We start from the raw sequence: 15059 nt of genomic DNA on the forward strand, positions 1-15059 counted from the left end.
AAGGATAAAAAATGAGTCTTTTCATACTTATCTTCATCCCATCCCATTCAAAATCTTTACTTCCTCTCATATTTTGAATGTGAGATGTTCACGATGAATTATAATTTGACTGGTTAGATCCTGTGTAATGCCAATGAATGGCTCTTTGAGGCCCCCCATAATATTAAAAATTAATTTTCAGGTTCATGGCCCAATAAATCACCATGTGATCTTGAATTTAAGTGCCGTGAGACGCTTGTTTACTCCACATGATCATATATTTGCACACACATACACATGAGATACACTTACTACGCACTAAAACGTACATACAACAACAAATTTTAGTACGCATTTGATCCTATTTACAAGATACACTTAAAAGGATGTTTGAAATTTTAACCAACATTTTATATTTGTACTCTTATTAATTATTCATTTTATTACTATATTAATTATCACAATTTTCCTACCCATCATTTCTCTCACGCTTCCCCTCCATAGGTAAGGTTACTTTTATAAAAAAAAACTAATTTTGAATGTATTTATTAATTTTAATTACTTTTAGCTAACATTTTTATTAACATGATGCGATTATTTGTAAGTTATATATGAAAATGAAGGAGTAATAAAGATTGGATTTCCTTTCTCTTTTTTTTTTGCCCCCTTAACTTATTACTTGAAAAAAAAATTGTTAATTATGGTCAAATATTATGTTTCTTGAATCAGCTGTGGTCTGGTCATACCCCAGATCGATGAAACTCGAACCATCATCCTTAAAATCATGCATTTTTTCGGAAACACATCTGAGCTGATGATATACTTGCAGGCACACCACATCATCACTTTCACTAAACCCAATTCACATGGAAAATTGAACATTTATTATCGCTGATTAATTCACAACATCAGACTGGATTAATAGTAGTTCTTGCAGCCGAGGTTTTAGCCGTCTCGTCACCTTCTTCTTCCTCATTCTCTCTGCTCATCTCTTCCAACGATTTCCCCTTAGCTTCTGGAACCAACAACGTGAACAACATCCCCACAAAGTTACTCACACCCAGCATCGCCAGAGCATTCTTCATGCCGATCCCAGGTGGATACCCTGCATCTGTCTTCTCCGGATCTTTACTCTGTGCAGCGTACAAGAACCCCAACATCCCGACGATCGCTCCGACCTTTCCGGCAGCAGCTGAAAGCCCGTGGCAAGTCGACCGCAGCCTCGCTGGGAAGACCTCGGCCGGCACGATGAAAGTGGTGGCGTTTGGACCGAAGTTGGCGAAGAAGAAGGTCAGTGCGTACATCACAAGGAACCCGATTCTGTTCTCCTTCTTGGTCCAGTGGTCGTAAGGGATTGCGAGAGCCAACATGAAGACCGCCATGAAGAAGAAACCCATAAGCTGGATGAAGAATCGTCCCAACGTGTCTATGAGGGCCACCGTGAACCAGTATCCCGGCACGGTGCCGCACAGTGCGATCAGTACTTGTGCTGTTGCGACCGCGTAAACTTCATGAATGGCGTTCATTTCAGCCGCCGGAGGGAGCCATCCAACTGCCGTATAAATATCTTTCTGGAAAAGGTTCGAGCTGAAGTATGCGACGTCCAGTAAGAACCAGGTGGCGCATGTTCCGAGCAAGTGAAGGCCATGTCTGCGAGCAAATTCTTTACTGAACAAACCGAAGCTGTTGCTGGCTCTTTCGCATGATTTTGGTTGCTCGTCGACTTCGAGTTCGACTTGGAGCACCTTGGACATATCGACAGCTGCTTGTTTGCATTCTTGGCCACTAGAGCGGTGTACCTCGCCGTCTCCGGCATCTTCGCTCGTGAGTAGAACGTCATCGCCGCCGGCACTGCTCCGAACATCAGAATTATGCGCCACACGTAGTCGGCTTGCGGCGGAAGAGAAGCTGCCGCGTCCACATTGTACGGCGGAGCCTTATACGCGTGATCGAATGCCGTGGAGACGATCAGAGCAACCATTCCTCCGACCGTAATCCGAACCCTGAAGAATCATAAATAAAATTTTTGAAAACGCTTTTAAAACATGCCACCGTATATTGTCGGTACAAGTTTAATGGATTACTATCTAGAGTAATTAACCATGCTTAGGGCAAATTAAGGTTACTCATTATTCAGTGGCCAAAGTAAAAGCAACCTTGCATGGCGAACACGTACGGCGGCAATAAAAGCTCCACGAGTCTTCTTGTTGGCGTACTCCGACATGATGGTGGCGGAGAGAGGGTAGTCGCCGCCAATTCCGAAGCCGAGCCAGAATCGGAAGAAGCAGAGAGTGGAGATGACGCCTTTTGGGGTGTCTCCAAAAGGACAGGCCAGAAGCCAGCGACGCAATGACCATTAGAGCGAGGGTCAATCCCGTAGACTTTCTTTCTCCCCAGCTTGTCGCCGAGCCAGCCAAAGAACACCTGACCGGCTAAGGTCCCGCAGAGAGCCACGCCGTTGACGGCCATGGACACGTTCGGCGGCAAACTCCCCGGCTTGTCGGAGCCCGGTTGGGTGTAGTAGTAGATACGTCCCAACAACTTGGTAACGTTGGCGATGCTGAAGAGATCGTAAGCGTCGGTGAAGAAGCCCATGCCGGCGATGACGATGGCAGTGAAGTGGTACCATTGCGTCTTGGCCACATCGAGCGCGTTCAGCACACTCGTCTGTTCCCTCTCCATAACCACGACGCTTCTACTGAATCCTCAACAATCCTAAGACAGCTACGAAGAGTTATGTCTTAATTATATTACATGTGTGCGTGTGTGTGCGCGTAAAGCGACAAATGTATATTATTTAAAAATTAAAGCGAAGAAAAAGAAAGAAGATGCCATTGATCTTGCTGTTTGTTTAAAGCCCACTTGCATGGGGTGAGTGAATCTGAAGCTTCGAAGAGCTAAAATGGTGGAGAGCAGATTCACTAATACATGAGATATATATATATATATATATATATATTTCCAGCGATCAATACTCAGATCAGATTCAACTACAATGATCGAAATCCTGTCAACTATCCAGAATTTGTTCAAAAGGTAATCAAATCTTCCTGGGTTGCTCTATATGAGGCATTGGATTATGTTGCCATGTTGAAGTCAAATTGTACTTCATATTGTTCAGTTATTAAGGGTGCGCAGAGAAGAATATTGGGAAGAGGGGCTTTGATGATGAGGACAAAAATAGCGCAGTTAGATTTGAATTTGAAGATTCCGCGATGCATATGTTGACTATGGCCACGAGAAGCCATTGTTTATTAAGAAGTCCTTATCACCCAAAGAGTAAGTATTGAAATGTTTAATCACCGACGACTGCTACATCATCTCTATTTTTCCTTTCTTCTCCTCTCCTGTTCCCCCCCTCCCCCTCCTGCAAATTTATGCTTAATGGAAACTGCCGCATAACGTCCTGAGAAAAGGGTTGGGGGATGAGAGACGTCAAATTGTAAGCAAATTACAATTGAGTCAGCATAAGTATGCTTCTTATTTTTCGTTTTTTTTGGTACATTATTTCTTCTTTTCATAGATACACTCGTATCAGAGACGCAGGTCGAGCATGAAATATAAAAATTTCTCTCAAGGGTTTTCACTAGGGGGAAAAAAAAAAAACATCTCTCTCAAGGGAGGATTTTGCTATATTATAAGAGACTAACCTTTTTTTTTTCATATCCAATGTTCGTTGATGTATGCTCCTAATTAATGCTGTGATCGAGCAGTGTTTAGAGCATGGTGAATGAGAGGCCTTGATTGGGAAATAATGGGCTTAATGAGCGGCACCTTGATTGCTAAAATAACTGGGGCTTGATGATTGCGAAAATGATTGGCCTGGCGTGCATTAGGCATTTAGGCTTGCTAATTCTATGAAGGAAACCTCTAGCCATTGGATTTCATAAATTTATTCAAGGCTCTTCTTTTTTTGACTTTATGTATCTATTTTTTAGGGGAAAATGGCAAATTAAGACCTTCACAAAATAGCTATCAGAGACCGGGTCCTAAATTGCATTATGATGCAGGAGAAAAGTCAAAATGTCATTCCCTTTCTCTTCCTTCCGTTCATCCCAGCCTCTCATTTTCTTTCTTCTCTTCTCTCTCTTTCTCTCTCTTCTCTTCGTCCTTCTCTTTACTTGCTACTGAATCAAGCTCAAAGCATAGCACTCTAGTCCTCACCTCAGCCACGTCTCTCACTTCAGAATTTAGAGGGAGAGAAAGGCGATGCTATGTTCTGATTCTTCCACCATAGCTCAAAACCCTATCTCCATTTCCACCTTCCATAGCCACCAAACTTGGTGCAGCGAAGAAGGATCTGTACCTTAGAATATTTGGTAAAGTTTCAGCTTGTACTATTATCTCTTGTAACAAAATAATATTGCGATGGTTTGTTGGATTTTGAATAGAAAATCTACTTTGAAATTATTATTCCTTGTCTCGGAGAGAGAAGGAACAGTGTAGCAAAGCATGTTGGAGCATTGTTTTATGCTTGTTTAAGATTATGTGTAATGCTTACAGAGTGTGATATTCTGCCCTTGCTTGAACTAAGTACCAAATCTGCAACATTATTTGATTCATCTTTTATCACCTTGGATATATCAGAACAGTTATGGAGGAAATCAAGAAATGAAAATTCATGATTAACTTTCATTAGTCAATTTATCAATTTCATGGAGAAAGTCAAAGGCTATTTTAATGTGTATGTGTCTTTTTTATATATAGTTTGAACTTTTATGTGTTTACATACCCAGAAAACATACCAAGATCATATTGGATTTTGTCTTGCATACAGGACAATTCTTCCAAATGGAACAAGGTGTCGAGAAATTCTTTGAGAACTATGGTTAGATTAGGAAATACATTTCAATTTGATGGTGACAAGTTCATAATCTACTCCTCCTTAAAGAATGAAAGCTTGGATGATTCATTGCATGTGAATGAGGAAGGGAAGTCAACTTTATGATGGAATGTAAGACTCAAGATTGCATGAGGTGTAGCTCGTAATTAGTTTCCTTGTACAAGGGGTTCAACTCACTGAACTTGTCATTAATCTTACTAAACTTGTCATTTACTGCTTATCAGAAGTAGTTGCTGTCAAAAATCTGCAAATTTTAATTTCAACAGATAAATTTGAAATTGTATGAAACCTTATGGGAACTTGTTATTTGCTATACTCAATTTGTCATTTGTCATAGTAAACTCGTTACTTCATAAATCAATGTGAAAATTTAGTCATTTTGACAGAGAAATTTGAAATTGTGTGAAAACCTGATGGAACTTGTCATTTGCCAAACTCAACTTATCATTTGCCATAGTAAACTTGTCATTTCATAAGTCAATATGAAAATTCAGTCATTTTAAAACGAAATTTGAAATTGTATGAAAAATCTCATAGGAACTTGTCATTTGCCAAACTCAATTTGTTATTTGCCATAGTAAACTTGTCACTTCATAAATCAATGTGAAAATTCATTCATTTTTTTGAAATTATATGAAAACCTTATGGGGACTTGTCATTTGCCAAACTCAACTTGTTTTTTGCCATAGTAAACTTGTCACTTCGTAAATCAATATAGAAATTCAATCATTTTAATGGAGAAATTTGAAATTGTATGAAAACCTTATGGGAACTTGTCATTTGCCAAACTCATTTGTTATTTGCCATAGTAAATTTGTCACTTCGTAAATTAACGTGAAAATTCTGTCATTTTGATAGAGAAATTTGAAATTGCATAAAAACCTTATGGAAACTTGTCATTTGCCAAATTCAACTTGTCATTTGTCATAGTTAACTTGTCACTTTATAAATCAATGTGGAAATTCAGTCATTTCAATAGAGAAATTTAAAATTGTATGAAATTCTTATGGGAACTTATCATTTGTCATATTCAACTTGTTATTTGTCATAGTAAACTTTTCACTTCGTAAATCAATATGAAAATTCAGTCATTTTAACAGAGAAATTTGAAATTGTATGAAAACCTTATGTGAACTTGTTATTTGTCAAACTCAACTTGTCATCTGCCATAGTAAACTTGTCATTTCATAAATCAATATAAAAATTTAGTCATTTTAACAGAGAAATTTGAAATTGTATGAAAACCTTATGGGAACTTGTCATTTGTCAAACTCAACTTGTCATCTACCATAGTAAACTTGTCATTTCATAAATCAATATGAAAATTTAGTCATTTTAACAGAGAAATTTGAAATTGTATGAAAACCTTATGAGAACTTGTTATTTATCATACTCAGCTTATCATTTGTCATAGTGAACTTATCACTTCTGATAAGGTTTTTATACAAGTTTACATTTCTCTTCGTAAATGATAATTTCCAGAATTCTTTGACAACAACCAGTTTTTTACAATGAAAGGAGGTAACAGTTGTTAATTCGAGTATATCAGTAGGAGATGAGGTTGTAGAATAAAGAGAGATTATGGAGAATGAGAGCTTTTATATGAAGAGTACTATATTAGGCTATTAGCATTACATGTTTTGCAGAAAATTAAATATGGAAGCTACACGGTTAATATGTTTTCATTTTTCCCATTGCAAATCAATGGGTTGGGAAAAACATAGAAGAATGTCACGGTTCTAGAGAAGAAGAATGAAATCGAAGGAGAGTAGAAGAAGGAAAGAGAAGAAAGAGGGGGAGAGAGAGAGAGAAAGAAAGTCAGAAATTTACATTTCTAGAGAGGGAGAGTAGGACAAAGAGAGAGAGGAAGAGAAGAAGGAAAGAGAAAGAAATGAGGTGCTGGAAGAAAGAGAAAAGGAAGGGCATTTTAGTCATTTGGGCTTCATTTCATAATTGCAATCTAGGACCCGGTCTCTGATGGCAATTTTATGAATTGAAGTACCCAAATTGCCATTTTATATTTTCAAGGGTCTTTATTTGCCATTTCCCCATTTTTTTATTGTTGACAATCATATTCAAGACATTATCAGATATTAAACAAAAATACTTCTCCCAATGGCAATTCAAACCTTGGGGAATAGTCTGGTTCTTTCCACCAAACCCAACCTTGTTGGTTATTCAAGGCTCTGTTAAGCAGTTGGTAATAGTATAGTATGAGTTATGATCTCATAACTGATATGGGTCAATAGCACAGAGATAATAGAATACTATGTAATTTCCAGTCATTGGTCCATAGCTTTGATGAGGAGAAGGAAAGCAATGCCATTTCATGTTATTATCTAATCCTAAAAATAAGTATTGAAATGTTTAATCCCCCAGTACATCTATCTTTATTTCTTCCTTTCTCCTTCTCTTCTGTTTGTTTGTCTCTTTTCTTCTTCTTTTTTACCTCTCTGCAAATTTATTCTTAATGAAAACTGCTGCAGAACATTCTATTTTATTTTGTCACATTTTTTTTCATGGTTATTTGATACAATTCTATTAAATGCACTGTAAAGTACCAAATACAGGTATTTCTCCCAGTAAAAATTTTAACCTTAGTTCATTATGTCACAAGAGACTGATCATTTTTGGTAGGCTCAATCCTCGTTAGCATGCGCTTCTAATTGGTGTTTAGAGCAGCGCTTAGAGCACGGTGAATGAGAGGCCTTGAGTGCGAAAATAAAATGGGCTTTATGAGTGGCCTTGATTGCAAAAATAATTGGGCCTCATGATTGTGAAAATAAATGGGCTACCGTGCATTAGGCTTGCTACTTCTATGAAGAAAATCTAGACTGGGATTTGATGAATTTATAAGCAGCTGTTAATAGTTCAGGATGTGAGTTATTATCTCCTAATTATTTTGCAGTATATTTTTTCTCTATTTTATTTATTTTTTTCTCCCAAACTAGTTAGTCACACCTTGTGAAAAAGACGCAATGTCTAAGGAGAATAAAATAGTGTGAAAGTAATATAAACTATAAAAAGAAAAAAAAAACAAGACAAAAGGAATTAACCTAACAGATTGCTTAGGGGTTCCTTGCATATTATTCACGGAGAAGAAAATAATTAAATCTTCCCCACTTAAAAATTTTACATTCCTAAATTAATTCTTCAACCCTCATATTAAAAACTGGTGGTGATATAATGGAAATGTTAGGGATCGGAGGCCTGAGCTCTACTATACCAATAAGAGTCCCTACCAATAATAACTATAACTTTACGATCCTCTCATCAATAATTAATAATATTATATAGAGAGAGTGTGCTGAAATATATAGATAAAAGAATTATTACTGAGCTAGTTCACTAATTTGAACATATTAAAGAAGTTTGTTGAATTAGTTATTTGTAATAATCAGGTGTTGTCTTTTCTAGAATACCCTTGCTAATCATATACTACCTCCGGTTCTAATTATAAGAGCCAGTTGACTAATTTGAGGAGATTAAGGAAATAAGTTGAGTTAGTTATTTGTCTTAAATATGTGTTGTCTTTTTTCTAAAATATCCTTATAAATCAAGTGTATTGACTAGAACTCTTATTATTAGAAGGGCTACTTTGGAAGAAAAAATATATAAATATAAAAGACAAAGTGAATTGGGGTCTTATATTTAGGACCAAAATAAAAGTCAAACAGGATCTTATATTAAGGACCGGAGGTAGTACTAGCTAAAACTACCATTTAATTAAACCTTTAACATGTGCAACTGGTATAGTCTATAAGGATTACTTTGAAAAAATGGATGAATATATATGAGAGACAAGGTAGATTGGAGCCTTATATTTATGACCAAATTGAGAGTTAAACTAACTCTTATATTAAAGACCGGAGTAGTAATATTATATAGAGAGACTGTGCTGAAATGTATAAATAAAAAAATTATTACTGAGGGATATATATCAAGCACGGTATTATTATACTCTTAGATAGTGATATATACATTTAGGTCTTTGTTCAACGTAACACTTACGTCTTAAATTCAACGCGGAGTTAATCTACGCGTTTCATAGTTCATACAAAACAAAACTGTCTGTCGTTAGCGTTTATCTTCTAACCTATTAGCGAATCCACTCCCTTTATTTTAATCGGTTAATTTTAGTAAGCACGATTTTAATAACAAAGCTGTAATTTTAAAAGAAAAATAAATTCAGCGATTCTGGATAAAATTTTTAAAATTTTGTATGTTTAATTAGTTATTTAAAACTAATTATTATTTTTAAAGAGTGTGAGGGTAATATAAACTACACAAAAAAAAAGGAATTAACCTAACGGATTGCTTAGTGGTTCCTTGCATATTATTCAGGGTGAAGAAAATAATTAAATCTTCCCCACCAAAAAATTTGATATTTCTAAAGTAGTTATCCAGCTTTTATATTAAACACTAGAAGTAACATAATAGAAGTGTCAGGGTTCTGAGCTGAGCTCTATTATACCAATAATAACTTCAACTGTACGATTCTCTCATCAATAATTAACAGTATTATATAGAGGGAGTGTGCTGAAATATATAAATAAAAAAAATTATTACTGAGGGATGCATATCAAGCACAATATTATTATACTACCTTCGGTTTCTAATATAAAATTTTGTTTAACTTTTATTTTAATTCTAAATATAAGGCTTCAATTTATTTTATCTTTCATATTTATTTTTTTCCTTAAGATAATCCTTCTAATAATGATAGTTCTAACCAATAAACTTAATTAGTAAGAATTTTTTAGAAAAAATAACACATTTATTACAAATAACTAATTTAACTTATATTCTTAATCTATTTAAATTAGTCAACTAACTCTTATATTTAAGACCAGAGGTAGTATGAGATAGTGATATATATTTAGTTCTCTATTTTGTTCAACTTAACACTTGCGTCTCAAATTCAACGCGGAGTTGATCTGCGCGTTTCATGGTTCATACAAAACAAAACTGTCTGTTGTTAGCAGTGTAAAAAAAACCGGACCAGACCGGCCGGTTCAACCGGTAAGCCGGTGAATCAGTCAGTGGTCCAGTCTGGTTCATAGGCTAAACCGGGGACCGGTTCAAACAGGATTAAACGGTCAAACTGGTGTGAACCAGTGAAAACCGGTAATAAACAGGTTTAAATAAATATATTGATATTTATCCTATTTTTTCTCATTTAGCTCCTAATATCTCAATTATTATAGGTTTAAATGAATTTTGATGATGGGTTTGGTATCAATAACTATTAATTTTAGTTATTGAAAAATTATAAAGATCAAAATTCTCAATATTGTTGTACTTTATTATTATTACAATCAAAATCTTATTGTATTTCTTTATATTTTGTTATTAGTAATTATTAGTATTGTTATATTTTGTCATTTTTAATTAAATCATATTATTTTAATATGACCGGTTTGATCCCGAGTTAACCATGATCTGACCCATTAACCATTGAATCACTACCTCAACCGGTTTAGTGTCCGGTTCGGTTTTTTGTTCCTTGGTCGTTAGCGTCTATCTTCGAACCTATTAGCGAATCCACTCCCTTTATTTTAATCGGTTAATTTTAGTAAGCAAGAGTTTTAATAACAAAGCCGTAATTTTAAAAGAAAAATAAATCCAGCGATTCTAGATAAAATTTTTAAAATTTTTTATTTTCTTAATGAAAGGAAAAGTTTAGATGAATTGAGCTCTGAGAGCTTATCAGGACCAGAACATGCCTGCAGGCTTAGAGAGCACTTATAGAGGTACTTACAGATCGCTTACTTTCAATTATTATTTTTTAATACTATTTTAACTTCACTACCTATAATTTCGTTCACTATTGTTGGCATTCTTTATGTATACTCTCGTATAATAAATGTCAAACTTTAGAAATGCTTGGCTCCTTTTTAAAAATTCTTTATAATATGAATGGCATGCAAGTATGATGTCGCCATTAAGGAAGCAAGCAACACTCAAATATGGATGATTATTTTAGTCCTAGTTTAGTTGATAATGACTATTTTCTGTACATAATTACTTAATTAATGTCCAGTAATCAAAGACAATAATTGATACATGCACAAAAGCCACAAGAATCTTCATTGTTAATAAGCAAAATACATGGGACCACTGAATTAAGCTTCCATATATTCAACTTAATTTTGGTGATCTTTGCCACGTCGATGGATATAGTCAAATTGAGATATATATGGAATGTGCACCACCCGTGCTATAGACATTTTGTTTTTTTTATTTTCAATTTGATGATATAGAAGATATTTTCATTTATAAAATCATTTTGCAGTATATTATTTCTCTATTTTATTTATTTTTTGTCCCAAAATAGCTAGTTTTTCAAACTTTGTGAAAAAGACGCAATGCCTTGGACAATGACTAATTAAGGAGAATAAAAGAGTGTGAGAGCAATAATATAAACTATAAAAAAGCCAGAAGGAATTAGCCTAACTGATTTATATCAAGCACGGTATTATTATACTCTTCGATAGTGATATATACATTTAGGTCTTTGTTCAACTTAACACTTACGTCTCAAATTCCACGCGGAGTTGATCTACGCGTTTCATAGTTCATGCAAAACAAAATTGTCTGTCGTTAGTGTTTATCTTCTAACCTATTAGCGAACCACTCCCTTATTTTAATCGGTTAATTTTAGTAAGTAAGAGTTTTTAATAACAAAGCTGTAATTTTAAAGGAAAACTAAATTCAGCGACTCCGGATAAAATTTTTAAAATTTTTTATGTTTTTTTTTTGGTGAAAGGAAAACTTTAGGTGAGTTGAGTTCGGGAGCTCACCAGGGTCAGGACATGCCTCTAAGCTCAGAGAACTCTTATAGAGGTATTTACAAATCGCCCACTTTCAATTATTATTTTTGAACACTTTTAACTCCACGACCTATAATTTCGTTTACTATTGTTGGCATTCTTTATGTATACTCTAGCATAAAAAATGTCAAACTTTAGAAAAGCTTGGCTCCTTTTTAAAAATTCTTTATAATATGAATGGTATGCAAGTATGATGTAGCCATTAAGGAAGCAAGCAACACTCAAATATGGATGATTATTTTAGTCCTAGTTTAGTTGATAATGACTATTTTCTGTACATAATTAGTTGAAAAAATGGTGGCCATGATCTAGCTGTTTACGTCAAAGTCTCGGCCTAAAAAATCAAGCCCGCCACACCGAAGTTGGCTTGAAACAACCGGCAAGATCACTGGCATCTTCCTTCTTTTCTTAGCTTTTTAAATAATACTTTACTTATATATATATATATATATATATATATATATTATTGAGACACATACAACTCCTCGTAACTGTGTCAGGATTGTTAAGGATAGATTCAGTAGCAGTGTGGTAGTTATGGCGAGGGAACAGACGAGTGTGCTGAACGCGCTCGATGTGGCCAAGACGCAATGGTACCACTTCACCGCCATCGTCATCGCCGGCATGGGCTTCTTCACCGACGCTTACGATCTCTTCAGCATCACCAACGTTACCAACTTGTTGGGACGCATCTACTACACCCATCCAGGCTCCGACAAACCCGGCATTTTGCCGCCGAACGTGTCCATGGCCGTCAACGGCGTGGCTCTGTGTGGGACCTTGGCCGGTCAGGTGTTCTTTGGATGGCTCGGCGACAAGCTGGGGAGGAAGAAGGTGTACGGGATAACCCTCGCCCTTATGGTCATTTCCTCGCTGGCTTCCGGTCTCTCTTTCCGTAACACCCCAAAAGGTGTCATCTCCACCCTCTGCTTCTTCCGATTCTGGCTCGGCTTCGGAATCGGCGGCGACTACCCTCTCTCCGCCACCATCATGTCGGAGTACGCCAACAAGAAGACTCGTGGAGCGTTTATTGCCGCCGTCTTCGCCATGCAAGGTTGGTCTTACTCTGACCACTGAATTACTCGTCTGAATATTTCCTCTAAACAATCAATTAATCACTTTAGATTTATAGCAATCCATTAAGCCTATTTTGAAGACGTTCTTCACGATTCTTCAGGGTTCGGGATTTTGGTCGGGGGAATTGTTTCTATGATCGTTGCCACGGCGTTCGATCATGCATACAAGAACGCAGCAGCTTCTCTTCCAAAGCAAGCCGACTACGTTTGGCGCATAATTCTGATGTTCGGAGCAGTGCCGGCGGCCATGACGTTCTACTCGCGAGCGAAGATGCCCGAGACGGCTAGGTACACCGCTCTGGTGGCCAGGAACGCAAAACAAGCAGCTCTCGATATGTCGAAGGTCCTTCAAGTCGAACTCCAAGCCGACGAGCCGACAAAATCATTCGAAAGAGCCAGCAACAACAGCTTCGGTTTGTTCAGTAAGGAATTCGCTCGCAGGCATGGCCTCCACTTGCTCGGAACATGCTCCACCTGGTTCTTACTCGATATTGCATATTACAGTTCGAATCTTTTTCAGAAAGATATTTATACGGCAGTGGGATGGCTTCCTGCGGCGGCTGAAATGAACGCCATCAATGAAGTTTACCGGGTGGCAAGAGCACAAGTACTGATCGCGCTGTGCGGCACCGTGCCGGGATACTGGTTCACGGTGGCCTTCATAGACATATTGGGACGATTCTTCATCCAGCTGATGGGTTTCTTCTTCATGACCGTCTTCATGCTGGCTCTCGCAATTCCCTACGATCACTGGACCAAGAAGGAGAACAGGGTTGGGTTCCTTGTGATGTACGCACTGACCTTCTTCTTCGCCAACTTCGGTCCTAACGCCACCACTTTCATCGTGCCAGCCGAGATCTTCCCGGCGAGGCTGCGGTCCACTTGCTACGGGTTGTCAGCGGCTGCCGGAAAGGCCGGAGCGATCGTCGGCGCGTTCGGGTTCTTGTATGCAGCACAGAGTAAAGATCCAAAGAAGGCTAAAGAAGCAGGGTACCCACCTGGGATTGGGATGAAGAATACTCTGATCATGCTGGCCGTCATTAACTTTGTGGGGATGTTGTTCACGTTCTTGGTTCCAGAAGCAAAGGGGAAATCGTTGGAAGAGATGAGCAGAGAGAACGAGGAAGAAGAAGGTGATGATCCAGCAACCACGGCTTCAAGAACTGTTAATCCAGTCTGATTATTACGTGAACTCAAAATTTAATTAGCAGTTAAATTTTTCTCTTTGCAGTGTATCCGCAGTTTGGAATAGTTCAAGTAAATTTTTAATCATAATTTAAAAGTTTTGTCTAAACTTAAGTGTTTATAAGTGTTTTTCAACGCTATATATATTAGCTCATGTTACAGAATGGCTACGTATACATGTCACACATTATAAATGACTTTTGAAAAGAAACTGGCATTTCTAAAGGTTAATATTTTTTATGCAAGAGATGAAAGAATGCTAAAAATACGAAACGAAATTAAAAATAATAATTGAAGTCAACGGATATTATTTATTATTAAAAATAAAAATATTTTAAAATTCTAGCCAGAAGAAGGCTGGGAAAGTGGACGGCCATAGTAGTTCGTCATTGGCAAATTATAATCCTTTACATAAACTCTTTTTTTGCCAACCTTTCCATAAAACTATATATAGATTAAATATTTCACCAAATAGTATTGTTTAATAATTTGCAGTCTTTATAATATGTGCGTATATCTTACATATTTTTATCCACATTTTCTTGCAACTACATGTATCTTTTAAAAGGATAAAAAATGAGTTTTTTCATACTTATCTTCATCCCATTCCATTCAAAATCTTTACTTCCTATCAGATTTTGAATGTGAGATGTTCACGATGAATTATAATTCAACTGGTTGGATCCTGTGTAATACTGTAATGCCAATTAATGGCTTTTTTGAGTCCCTCCATAATATTAAAAATTAATTTTCAGGTACAATGTGATCTTGAATTTAAGTGCAGTGAGACGCTTGTTTACTCCGCATGATCATATATATGCACACACATACACATGGGATACACTTACCACGCACAAAAACGTACATACAACTACAAATTTTAGTACGCATTTGATCCTATTTACAAGATACACTTAAAAGGATGTTTCAAATTTTAACCAACATTTTATATTTGTGCTCTTCGTAATTATTCATTTTATTACTATATTAATTATCACAATTTTCCTACCCATTACTTCTCTCACGCTTCCCCTCCATAGGTAATGTTACTTTAAAAAAAAACTAATTTTAATGTATTTATTAATTTTAATTACTTTTAGCTAACATTTTTATTAACATGATGCGATTATTTGTATGCTATAT

General features: G+C 36.4%; 1 protein-coding gene and 1 pseudogene across 6 annotated transcripts; one reads left to right on the forward strand and one right to left on the reverse strand.

The window, feature by feature from the left end:
* Window positions 1–887: 887 nt before the first annotated feature.
* LOC114737003 (probable inorganic phosphate transporter 1-5) lies at window positions 888–2661 on the reverse strand (annotated as a pseudogene).
* Window positions 2424–14085, forward strand: LOC114737006 (probable inorganic phosphate transporter 1-5). Of its 6 annotated transcripts, none has more exons than XM_028924890.1 (4): window positions 2424–2467; window positions 12475–12709; window positions 12833–12860; window positions 12912–14085. In XM_028924890.1, the coding sequence occupies exons 1-4, from the start codon at window positions 2447–2449 to the stop codon at window positions 13909–13911; spliced, it is 1284 nt and encodes a 427-aa protein (XP_028780723.1). In that variant the 5' UTR covers window positions 2424–2446; the 3' UTR covers window positions 13912–14085. The 6 variants fall into 6 exon arrangements, with proteins under 6 accessions (XP_028780723.1, XP_028780721.1, XP_028780722.1 ...); XM_028924888.1 differs by having other exon boundaries at window positions 2434–2460; window positions 12414–12709; XM_028924889.1 differs by having other exon boundaries at window positions 2435–2457; window positions 12414–12709.
* Window positions 14086–15059: the final 974 nt, after the last annotated feature.

This window comes from Neltuma alba, unplaced genomic scaffold (genome assembly GCF_004799145.2).
Source record: "Neltuma alba isolate B1F8T4 unplaced genomic scaffold, ASM479914v2 tig00013398_pilon, whole genome shotgun sequence".
In the NCBI taxonomy this organism is placed as follows: Eukaryota; Viridiplantae; Streptophyta; class Magnoliopsida; order Fabales; family Fabaceae; genus Neltuma; species Neltuma alba.

Excerpts from the sequence above, each read along its gene's own strand:
- LOC114737006 (XM_028924885.1), top strand. The coding sequence starts at position 12,193 with ATGGCGAGGGAACAGACGAGTGTGCTGAACGCGCTCGATGTGGCCAAG. Across the intron at positions 12,710-12,832 it reads CGCCGTCTTCGCCATGCAAG|GGTTCGGGATTTTGGTCGGG; the intron begins GTTGGTCTTACT and ends ACGATTCTTCAG.